The sequence below is a fragment of the Etheostoma cragini genome, chromosome 13 (genome assembly GCF_013103735.1).
Source record: "Etheostoma cragini isolate CJK2018 chromosome 13, CSU_Ecrag_1.0, whole genome shotgun sequence".
NCBI classification, from domain to species: Eukaryota; Metazoa; Chordata; class Actinopteri; order Perciformes; family Percidae; genus Etheostoma; species Etheostoma cragini.
In genome coordinates this window covers 17,819,290-17,831,568 of record NC_048419.1, presented here as the reverse complement: position 1 = coordinate 17,831,568, position 12,279 = coordinate 17,819,290, and the positions used below count along the sequence as shown (strand labels likewise).

At 39.3% G+C, this 12,279-nt stretch overlaps 1 protein-coding gene across 2 annotated transcripts in view; it reads right to left on the bottom strand.

Annotated features, from left to right (window-relative positions):
• sept8a (septin 8a) overlaps window positions 1-12,279 on the bottom strand; it is a 36,529-nt gene that overhangs the window by 17,788 nt on the left and 6,462 nt on the right. For both annotated transcript variants that reach the window (XM_034889341.1, XM_034889342.1), the window contains exons 2-4: window positions 6,868-6,982; window positions 6,405-6,600; window positions 2,808-2,994 (exon numbers count right to left, since the gene is read on the bottom strand). In XM_034889341.1, the coding sequence (XP_034745232.1) occupies window positions 2,808-2,994; window positions 6,405-6,600; window positions 6,868-6,982 (498 nt within the window). The remainder of the gene's footprint in view (window positions 1-2,807; window positions 2,995-6,404; window positions 6,601-6,867; window positions 6,983-12,279) is intronic.

Sequence of the window (12,279 nt, the reverse complement as noted above, 5' to 3'; positions counted from 1 at the left end):
TTGTACATAGAGTATCATAGTGCACCTTTAACATACTACACACTGACTCCATTCATTTCATTGAAAAATGATGAGTGATGAATCAACAATAAACATAATTAGCCTAAGGCCTTATTTTTTTGTGACTTGATAGACAGAAGCAAAGCAGATACTTTTTGTGGTCAACCTGTAGGCATCTTACAGAAATGTGCTGATGTGTGTGGCAAGTACGTGCTGCAAATATTGCCTTCAACAAATTAGTATTCCATCTAGAATAAGACCACTGCATAAACGAACCCGTCAAGCCTGTAAAACAAAAACGGCATCACATCCACACTGTTGTCACTAAACACTGGCTTGCTTTCAGATAAAACAGTGGTCATAATTCACGTAGTGGAAAGATAGCTGGGACAGAGCCACTAAGGTCAGAGTGGTGTTCACCGTGGCCTCCCACTCAGGCTAAAACTGAGTCCACTGTTGCACTCACAATACTTTAAATAATTTTGAATGAAAGCGCCTGCCGATAACACTGCTGTTATTTTACACATTCAACACTTTTTGGCACCATGCAAATGAAAAAGGCCTCTGCGTGAACAAAATGTCTCTTACAACATACTGGAGGTTCACAAGAAAGAGGGAGTGGCTCACATGAATTGATGGGGAGATTTACCCAAGAGGTGTGAATCTTCACTGGTCTTACTATTCGATTACGCATATCCTGTCAACAATTCGATCCAATATCACGATGCATCCCATCCTCAATAATATAATATACTGCAACACATTGTTGTGTTTTGCTAACTGTTGGCTGGTAAAGAATGCACAGAGGCTCGGTCAGCTCTGTCCCTGAATAGGATCTTGGATCATTTGGATCTTGGCCCATTTTCTATGTAAAGTCCTCTATGTTGTTTGCATTTTGTTTTTTTCCCCAGGTCAGAAAAGTATTCTGGTTTCTTAACATTTACAAATTTAAACAATACCTCAAAACCTACAAAACAGGGTTAAGATCCACTGTGTTATATATAACAATGACAAAACGTCGTAATAAAGATATTAAGTTTCCCTTGAGAATGACAGTTGGCTGAAGTATCCGGTCATTGTTTGGAATAGTACCGGGACATATTTGGCAGAGATGCGCAGTCGCGCGTCGATAGTTGGCAAAGGTAAGCCAGCAGGTTCTGGTCACAAACTGACCATCTGCTTTGATCCGGTGTTATAATCATTGCATCACCAAAAACAAAGACGGCTGAAGCTGCCACTATGTCATTCAGACAACAGTGAAAACAGTAGTTATATGTATACACCACTGTGTAAAACAATATGTCTGGTGTAACAAAACTTCATCACTGCAGCTTGTTAACACCAAGCATATACAGTACAGATCCGTAAACTCATACGAGCAAACGCACATGATTAAACAAAAAGACCGATTTTGTCATCTATGTACATGCACCTTTCTCAGTTTAGGTCAAATACTTTCACTTGCATTTAACCTGCCTCTTTCTCAGTCATTTCTTCTTTTCTGGGCTTTGTGAACATGTGCTTAAAAAAGGTTTAGAGGATCCTTTCCCTTCCTGAAATTCCACACTTCCCACACGCTGAAAGCAAGATTTAGGATCAAAAACCACAACGGTTTTAGCTGTGTGAATCACAAGCTTCTTTCCCCCAAAACATCTCATCAAAATGTCAACAGGTTTTAATCACTTAAGTGTAGTATCTAGCATAAAGAAATCCTCAATACCGTATATGTATAGAAATTATTTGTATAATATGAATGAATTTATTTCTTTGGTTTACAAAAAAAAGTGATCAGGTAACAATAAAGCAAGTAACAGAGGCTCAATCTTCAACTGAAAAGTTCAATGTAAATCGCTAACAAAGAAAAAGATTTCCCCAAAATTACAACGTAATAATAATAATAATGATAATAATAATAATAATAATAATGTAATCTCCACAAATACATGATGTTTTTTATCTAGACCTTAAAATTCACCTTCTTGCCCTTTGTGGCGCGGTCCTCCCCTACTAAAACTTACTCCCCATCCCCTACTTTCATGATCCAAGTACTATAGTGATGAGATTTTTTTCAAGATCAGTTGTCTACTTGGGGCCAAGCCAGTGATTGTGTCTCCACTGAGCTGCACTCATCGAATGTATGGCAAAACACGGATCCACTGACCAATAATCTGCGTAGCAATACCTACACAAGAGCAATGAAAAAGCCACAAATCAATGTGGCTCTGAATGTGACTATTGACTGCTGTACAACTGGCCTTTAAACTGCAAATACAGTATGTATTGAGTATTAGTAAGATGACCATGATTAGGACGTACCATTTATTGATCAATGTATATCACTGCATTACAAGGACCTTTTTGTTTTTTATTAATATTATACTGCATATAGTATTCTAGGGCGATTAAGAGAGGAGGATGGACTTTAAAACCCAGCAACGTTTTCACTTGCAAAAAACATTTTGGCATATTAGTGTGAAACCTTGGGCAGAGGGCCTAGGGCAGGTACTGTGAACCTTTCTTGAAATCCTGTACAATAAAATGGAAGCTTGCACATTTACTGCAACATTTTTCTTTTCTTTTCGTTTCCCTTTTCTTTTCTTTTGGGACACAGAGAGTCCACACCCCAACAAAAAGATCAGGGCTGTCCACGTCTCAGTGAAATGCACACCGGTCACAGTGAAAGGGATATTGGATTTCAGCAACACTGATAGTTATCACAGACAATGGAAAAGGACTGGGAGAGTGTGGGTGTGTTTTTTGCCAAAGGGGAAAACCACAGCATATGGATGTGTGTCAATTGTGTGTACCTTGCTGTCCAGTTTTTTCATGGTGACGAGGTCCAGGGACTTGAGGGAGTGTCCTGTCGGGGCAATGAAATAAAGGCAGATGTGGATCCTGGTGTCGTGGTAGTTAAACAGTGACCGTTTGATCTTCAACTCTTCCTGGAGATAGTTTTCAAACTGAGTGTCGATGTAGTCAACGATGGGCTTGTAACTGTGGAGACAGCCAAAGAGAAACTTTATGTATCTATGGGTTTATGTCTGTAGAGGAAAAAAAACATGTTTATCGTCATCTTTATCTTCTTAATCATGTGTTTTAATATAAAAAGGAAATATGGACTTGTCATTGGGGAAATTAACCTTATGTTTTCGGTGACTATGTAATCTGATTCTTTGCCAAAAGATCTCAGCTTAGAGCTGTACAGCTTAGTGCTGCATGACATTTGTGCTCGGCTTATTGGAGTCTGGCAGAAACAAATCAGAGACTGCAAAACATCCTGTGGTCTCTCACAGTGCTCTGATGGTCTTCGTAGCCTAGAGTATCCCCAATAAATAAAAAAAATTTAAAAAAAGAGTTATGTGCGAGATAGATAGATATATATATATATATATATAGATATACATATAGATATATATATATATGAAATCATCAAAGGTTTGCAGTGTTTGCTTATGAGCTTTTTGCATGTGTAGCTTAAAAAAACGAGACCCGAAATTTATGTCAAATTTAACACAACTCTGAACACCACAATCACTGCCCAATGTAAGTTGAGTGCAGATTTGAGTCGTGCATGCTCAGATTTAAACAGTTTACAGCATAATGTGGCATACTTCAATTTGTGAAATCCATGAAATAAAAAACTACAAACAATAACAGAAGATAAAGCATCAAAAGAGAGAAGTTGTCTCCGTCACACCTGTTTGACAAGCAATCTTATTCTAGCCCTCACTAACAGTAATACAATAAAATTGGAAATAGTCTATAAATGTGTTCATTTGGGTTTTGGTTTCCCTATAAAGAATTTCTTGTAAAATTCATTTTGTAGACCTGTTGTTGTTAAGTGCCCTATAGTTCCTCAAAAAATACAGTCCAGTCACAGTTGACAATATGCCTCATTGTGTGTGAATAGAGGTAAACAAATGTATTTGTTTGTGTTGCAGCCAAGTGTCAGTTCCGTTTCATACGTAAAACTTTTAGCAGCGGGGTGTGGGGCAGGGGGGACTGGATGGGGGAGTTGTTGGGACAGACCTGCCCCCACTGCTCTGGGGAATACTCTGGGGGAATAATAAATGACACTACAGCTTCTACAGATTGGTACAACTGCCCCAGATTTAGATCTACAATCCATCTATGATTCACCTTATAAAGAAATACCTGTAAAGCAGTATTTGAAAACATTATCCACTAGCATACAAGAGATGAATACAATCAATTTTCTGAACATGGCATTAACAAATGCCATGCCTACAATAGCTCATGTTTCAGGAAGAATATTTTTAGATTTTCTTTTGGGCTGTACTGTAGTATGAATCTAGTGGCACTGAGAAGCTAAAACGAGACATACACTGCAAGTGAGGCCATTGTGCCCTAACTGATTCATTAGTTCATTTGGAGAGAGCCAGCCAAATATCTAATAAACTGCATCATAACTTCATGAAATGTCTCTTTTAAGTGAGGTTGTGGTTTATCAGTCACCATAGATACAAGCCTCTCATAGTTTAATTCTCAAGACATCACTTGGCATTGGAACTACATATCTGCTGTTGTGATAACTTGTGTTTGAGGTGCTCAATTCATTTGTTCCATTTCCACAATTCCACCAGCATCGCCTCCAATTTATGTCTCAAACATGTTTTAAACCGACATTGCTGTGGTTTCCAAACAGATGTGCATTGCTTATGTCATGTTGCTATATTCAGGCACAACATGACCACCTCAGCCTCAATGGATGCAGCTGGTGTCACCTCGGCTTGTACCTCTGGCTCTCACTGGTAAGACTGACAAGCAAACAAGTTTGAAAACCATAGTGAAATTGTCATATATCTGAATCAACGTCGCATCAGTCATAGGGACCCCCAATACTTCAAAGTGACTGAAGTTTGACCCACATTATCAGGTCTAGATGAAGTGCCTGCTACAGTAAAAGTGCCACTCTACAAGCCCAAAATGCAGTTTCAGGGGTTAAAGGAAAGGATTTTGATAGCCAGCTGTTTCTTGTGTGCTCTTCATTGGTAGCTAAGTACTTCTAATAGCAGACTATAATTGTAAATTTTCAACAGTAAGTCCTTCCACATTTTACATCTCAGAGTGAGATATCCAAACAATATATTCAATATCCTCAGCAAGCACCATGTTTACAGTCATCGGTCCTCTCTCTTCACATCTATCTTCAATCTTCTCTGAGGAATGCACCAACTCTGACCTTTTGAGGCACTCTCTGTGTGCATTTACAGTACGCTGCAGGGTTCAGGTCTTCAGCATGTTGGTTTATACAGCCTACGGAGAATACTGCTATCAAAGGGCGTGAGAGGTGCTTGCTGGCTAGGTCACAACCAGAATACTTCATTCAACAGCTGCATGTTAGAAAGCCCCCAGCTTTTTCCTCTCTAAGGCTGTTCCACCTTGTCTTATTTCCATCCTACAGAGAAAACCCAAACCTGGGTGTCTTTTTCTCTCATTTGTATCCCTAAGCAACATAGACCTGATTTGGACAAAACTATGATGTTGCCATCTTGAAAATGGAAAGGTAGATTTGGATTAAGATTGACAAGAAACTCTGTCATTACAACAGTCAAGATTCAAATGGAAAACATACTGAAGTTTGTTTTTAATGCGTGTACTCAGAGTAGCAGATGAATAGGATTTTATTCATAGAACAATACAACGAGATCCGTTTTTCAGACTCCGTCAAAACTGTCCTAATGCGGTAAATGGCACCGTTTGTGAGATTTACCAAATTCGTTTTATCCAGCGTCATCTAAATTCTGCAACAGCTCAAATTTAAACCATGGACTGTGTTGTTTGGAAAATCGGCTGATCAATTAACATCTAAGAGTTTGGCTTCTGTGGGATAATACTGCACTTGGGTATAATATTAAAATATCACTGATGATGTTGCACCTTACTATTGACATCAATTCATCTAAAACTGGGTCACTCTAAAGTGAAATATTTTATTTTACTCCACAACACTTATCCGACAACACTAAAATGCTGCTTACACATTGATGCATCAGTATTAACAATCTCTTAAGTATGAGAATACACAGCTCACAGGGCTCCGTTTCTGCAGAACAAGTAGTTTTACTTTTGGTACTTTTAAGAACAATTTTCTGATAATTTTTCTGTACTTTTAAGTACATATGATTTTGAATGAAATACTTCTAATTGTAATGGAGTATTTTTACTTTGCTGCGTTTGTACCTTTACTCAAACCAAAAGATCGGAGTGCTTCTTCCACAACTCCTGTGGCTACAGGTCATGAACTAGGAGCAGCTTCCCACTGAAATATAGTCACTATAATGCTATTGAAACACCTTATTTTCATCCTGGCATCTAGACATCGTTTGATCTGCACACATCCCGTCATCAAATCAATCGATCGATCATTTCACCATCCTCACCTGTCCTCTTTGTTGATCTGATCACCAAAGCCAACAGTGTCAACAATCGTCAGTTTAAGGTGGACGTTGCTTTCTTGCAGGTCGTATGTTCGCGGTCGCAGATACACGCCATTCTGATAATGGCTCGCCTCTTCGTTCTCAAACATGGTGTTGAAGAGCGTGTTCATTAATGTTGACTTGCCGATTCCTGTCTCCCCTGTGAGTGGTAGGAAGTACAAAGAGATGAGACAGAGAGAGTCAGTTATCAGCTTTCAGACATGAGTGTCTTTATTTCAGCAACACTGTTGCGCATTTGTGTTATGCCAGGAAAATCAACACAGCGTCACTACTGTATTGTTGTAGTTTCCTTTTTGGAGGAAAACTAATCACAGCATGGCATTTCTGTGAGTTGGTAAATGTAAACAGTATTTAACTTTCTTTCACACTCACACCCATTGCTCACAAGCTGTCATTTTGTACTCACCTACACAGAGAATGTTAAAACAAAATCCCTGTGTGACCGATTTACTGACCAGTTGGTCAGGGAGGCTGTCAAATCCAACATGTCCGCCCAAACTCAGGTTACGCTTCTCTTCATTCTGAGGGACACAAACAAAACAAATCTTTAAAAGTCTGGTTGCGTGTGAGGAAAACACATGGGGAAAACATTAGTCAGAGGTAGGATAAGCTGAAACCAAAGCATTCACATTTCTATGCAAATGAAAGACCCTGCGTACATTCTGCAGATGCAAAACTCAACGCTTATTATTATGAGATAGGTAATCAGGGCCTGCAGAGAAAATATACACTTTATAAGAAGCAGCCAGACAAATTAACTAATTTAGAGATTCATAGCAGAGTGCAGAGAGTGTGGAAAATGAGAACGTCCAAACTTGGGAAGAAATGTCACTACAAAGTTGCAGGATGTAAGACTAACAGTTCTTTGGAATAATCACAACAACCTTTCAAAGCTAGTCCTTTATATTACTTCAGCACTGATCACCACAGACACATAGTACAAGCGATGTTAATACACTGCTTGTACAATACAGATACAAACAGTCATAATTTAGCCTCTTTGTCATTATGATTTCCCATACAATCAAATTGGGTGCAACAAAATGCACCACCTGTACTCAAAACTAAGAATTATCTCAAATCACCACCGCTGCAGACCACGCACAACCACTGCATAATCAATTTGCATTTAGGAGACAGCATCGTGAAACTAAATGCCTAAATAATACTGATGTACAACCAACCAAATAGACAGACAAAACTAGTGGGTTGTAAGTGTTTTCACCTTTGATCTCCCTTATCTAACCCATCAGATGAAGTGTCGGCCTGTGACAAGAAGGGTGAAAGTGTGTGGAGGAACAGACAGACACCACCTTGAGATGAATGGGGGCACACGTCTGGGTCAGCCACGAAGGATTGCATACTTGCAGGCTGATGTCACAGAACACAGACAGGCTGAGAGCAGAGCACAGCCAAGCTCAACCAACCCAAATGCACTGAGTCGAGAGGTGGAGGCAGGCTCTGCATACACGCTAGACTAGTTAGAAACCCCACCAAACTGCCCAATAATGGATGTGTGTGTGTGGGTGTGTATATGTGTGTGTGTGTGTGTGTGTGTGTGTCTTAATGTGTCAGGCAACACCACTGAAGTAATCTGACATGAGCTTCGCTAACCAATAATAAGCTTAAGCGCAATGGGAGTTTATTACATTCATACATTAAAGAAAAATCTATGTAAGCTGTCACCATGTTTTAAGTGTTTCTACATGTGATGTTGTTTGTGAAACATAGAGCCAAGCCAAAGGAATGTGCTTTATGGCAAGTCAGGTAGCAGCATAGCCACAGTCAAAAAGTTGTAATTCTTTTCACGCTTGCTCCTTTTGAGACTGAATGTATTTTTATTGTGAGTTGCTTTGAAGAAAAGCCTTTTTTTAAATCATGTATTGCTTGTGATACTCAGTAACTGGTTTACAGGGATGAGGAAGAGGAAGTGACCATTTTTTGCCTGTTAATCACAGTAAACGCAGAGCTTGTCAAACAACATTAATGCTTGTGGAGATATTCAGATAGATTGCTGAAGGGGGAAGGCGTGACCTCCAGCAACCGGCCTGGAAGGAAACCGGTGCAATGACTCTGGATTTGTGAGTTGTGTTTAAAATAAGAGATGTCCGACGGCCTATAGCTCACTAAGTTAGTGCGCTCGCCCCATGTTGGCGAGTCCAGCACCCGCCCGGGTTCAGATCTGGCCTGCGGCCCTTTGCTGCGTGTCATCCCCCATCTTTTTCCCCCTTCCACATCTATCCACTGTATATCTTTCTAATAACAGAATAAACAAAACCAAAAAATAATCTTAAAATAGGAAATGTCTGCGATTTGTATATGCTTTTATTCATCCAGGGAAGGAGAAAAAAAGACATGCATGCTCCTTTTCCATCAACCCTGTCTTGTTTAGACTTTCCCATGTGGTAGCTGCATAACTGCACAAAGTTGGTGCAAGCAATGTTTTTTGTCTCACTTTGGAAATTTACACTTCAGGTCACACGGGCTTGCTTCTGGAACCTCCCCATGCGTATTTAATGCATATCTGAGCCTTCGGAGAAGCATCTGCTCAGCACTTCCGTCACTCTGGATTTGGCGTTGTCAGAGTGTATCAGGTTGCAAATGACGTTAAGCTATTTTAGTGACTCGCCTCTCTCCAATGAGTGAGTTTAAGTTGGGCTTTTATTGTGAAAGGTAAAACCGGAAAGCTACAATGCCATTGGCAATGTGGAAGGAAATAAAGGTTGTCTTGGTTTACACTGCTTCAGACTCGAGTGCCTCTGTGTTTTTAATTTATTATCTGCATAAGCAGAGGCACAAATTATTACCCTTGGCTACACGAGTGATGCAAAAAACACTTTGAATTACGATTTGAGCAGCAAGGGCGTCCAGACTGACTGAGACGCATCAGTAGGAATCACATTTCAAACCACCTCCAAATGTGGTTTAGATCTGATTAGCAAAAATTGCATTTTCATGTGGTTATTTGCTATTTAGAATTTCTAAAATTAATCTGGATATTGTCTTAATCCACAACATTCCACTTCCGGGAAGTCCCTCTTTTCAGCCAGATCTGTGCCTTCCTCTTTCTTTATGTTGGAATTTTAAACTGGATTGGTGGATTTATGACGACTAGGGTAAACTGCTCCTCAGATCTCTGTAAGATAAATTCAGACAGCTAGCTAGACAATCTGTCCAATCAGAGTTTTCTTTTGCAGGACTAAAACAACCCTTTGAACATAAACATTCCACCAAAACATGTTCTTCCCGAGGCGATTTTGCAGCGGCACCATGGCTCTGTCCGGCGCTTAGCACCGCCCATTATGATTGTGATTAGTTTCAAGAAATGCCAACAAACTAGAGCAGGTTTTTCTCCTATCCAGGAATGCTGTGTGGACTATCCAGACCCTGCTCTGCAGTGCTGCAAAAGAAGGTCTGGGAAGGCGAGATTAATGCCATAAAAGCAGAATTTGGGCTGGCATTCTGAACGAGGCATCTATCCGCCCACCCAAGCTAGTTCAGAGAAGAGCAGCAAAGTATGACAGGAATGAAAAGTTTCTGGTTAACTTCTCAGGGTGAGGAAACAACACAGTCCGTTCTCAAGCCACAGTATCACCAGGCCAACAGGAAATGGCAGAGAGGGGCCTTAGGTGCTTCAAATGAAATGGGGCGTGAACCAGTTCAAAATGCTGTGTGTTTGTAGCTGACTGATAGTGAAAACAAAATGTCTGTCATTAATAGGCCTTTTCTTTACAGTCTTCTCACTTTCAGGGTCTTAGTATTGTGCATGCTCACTGTCACAACTCACTAGGACACTTTAAGTGCTCATATTACGCTCATTTTCAGGTTCATAATTGTATTTAGATGTTGTATCAGTATAGGTTTACATGCTTTATTCTTCTAAAAAACACCATATTTTTGTTGTACAGCACATTGCTGCAGTGGTTCTTTTCACCCCGTGTGTTGCTAGAACCTATAATGTGCACGCAAAAAAGAAAAGGAAAAAAGCATAATATGAGCACTTTAATAGAGCAGAGTCATTGTTTACATTATTAGTAACCATCAAGGCAACATACATGTACATGGTTATTTTGACAAACTGAGACATCTCCCTTTGTTTGTGCCCGTTGTTTACACGCAAACAGAGAATTCCCCTCTGAAAACTAGTCTATCTAAAATCTATGGTCTTTGTAGAAATTTTTTAAATCTTGGTTTGCACGTCTGCACGTAAACAGAGAAAAAAACGGAAGTGTAGGCAGCTGAAGGAAGGAAGAGAAGAGAGACAAAGTGGTTAGTTCCTGTTGTTGCCATTTTCGGGATTCTGAACGTGGGCTTGAGCTTCTTGTGACACTGCCACCTTCAGGTTTGGCATGCTCTTGACGGCATTGACAGCATATACACAGGTACGTGTAAATGAACACTTCTGAAAACTGACAGCTACGTACGATGTTATTTTTGAAACCGGAGAGGTTGAAATGGCTGTTCTGTCTAAAAGTATGCCGAATGTTCTAGCAATTCATGTTTGCAATTTAGCCATGGATATACAGATAGGCAAACTATTTCTGGATTCCTTTGATACTGAAGAAGACAAAAGAAATTTTGATTAATGTCAGGCAAGCTCTGAAGTTATAAGCAGCATTTTTCTTTTAAGAAAGCCGATTTATGGATATTTATTCACGTTGGACAAAGTGAATAACTGAAATATAAGTCACAGTGAATCTAGAAATATACGTACCCAGGTTTAACACGTTTGTGTGTTTAGATTCTCACACACCTCAAAGTTTGAAAACCTCTGAACTCAACTACTTTTTGCAGCACTAGTCTAGTCCAGTGACACTTGGACATCTTCTGTGACGGTGACTTTCCGAAAGGTTACATAACTATAGTTACACAGATCCAAGCTGACACCAACTAAGGGAAAACCCAATATCTGATTTACGCACCCTTTGCTCTATAGAAACCTTTTGACAAACAGACGTAATATGACCAGAAATTCTACTTGGATTTTTCTCCCGCTGCAGACCCCTCTTCAGCTTCTCTCGCGTTTTGGCCTCCGTTCCCATCTGACTTGTGTTTGCAGCTTGCTACTGTCTCAGTGAGCCCCACCCCGACAGCATCCTGACAGTCACACACTGCAGCAGCTGATGCTTGTGTGGGGGAAACACCCAAAGGGAAGGCCTCTGAAGGCTTCAAATATTTACAATAACTTGATGTGCACTTTGTGTAGAACTGGTTTCCCTTAAATGTCTTGTATTCACATTAAATTTTAATGAGGCAGTCCGATCCACTGCTAGCAGATAATATTCTATATTTTTACAATGGTATGAAAATATCTGCCCAAGGATTTCAGACTAAGTCACTGATCTACTTTTAAGTTGCTCTTGAAAACTCACTTTTACCACAAGGCTGCCTTATAATTCTAGTTTAATGTGCATCCCTGTGAGGTTGTGTGTGTCACTGTGCATGTATATATGTACTGTATGTTTATATATAAAAAAAGTGTGTGTATACGTGTATTTGACATTTTATTTTGTTTTATGTTACTTTTGATCATATTTTTTACAGTTTTAAGTTTAATTATTTTATTGCTTTATGCCTGCCATGTGTAGACGCTGATGTAGTGCTATGTAAACTTTATTGTCTTTTATTATTATACATACACATATATATATATATATATACATACATATATATATGTATATACATATACATATATATATACACATACATATATATATATACACACACATATATATATATATATATATACACACACACACATATATATACATATATATATATATATATATATATACATATACATATACATATATATCCA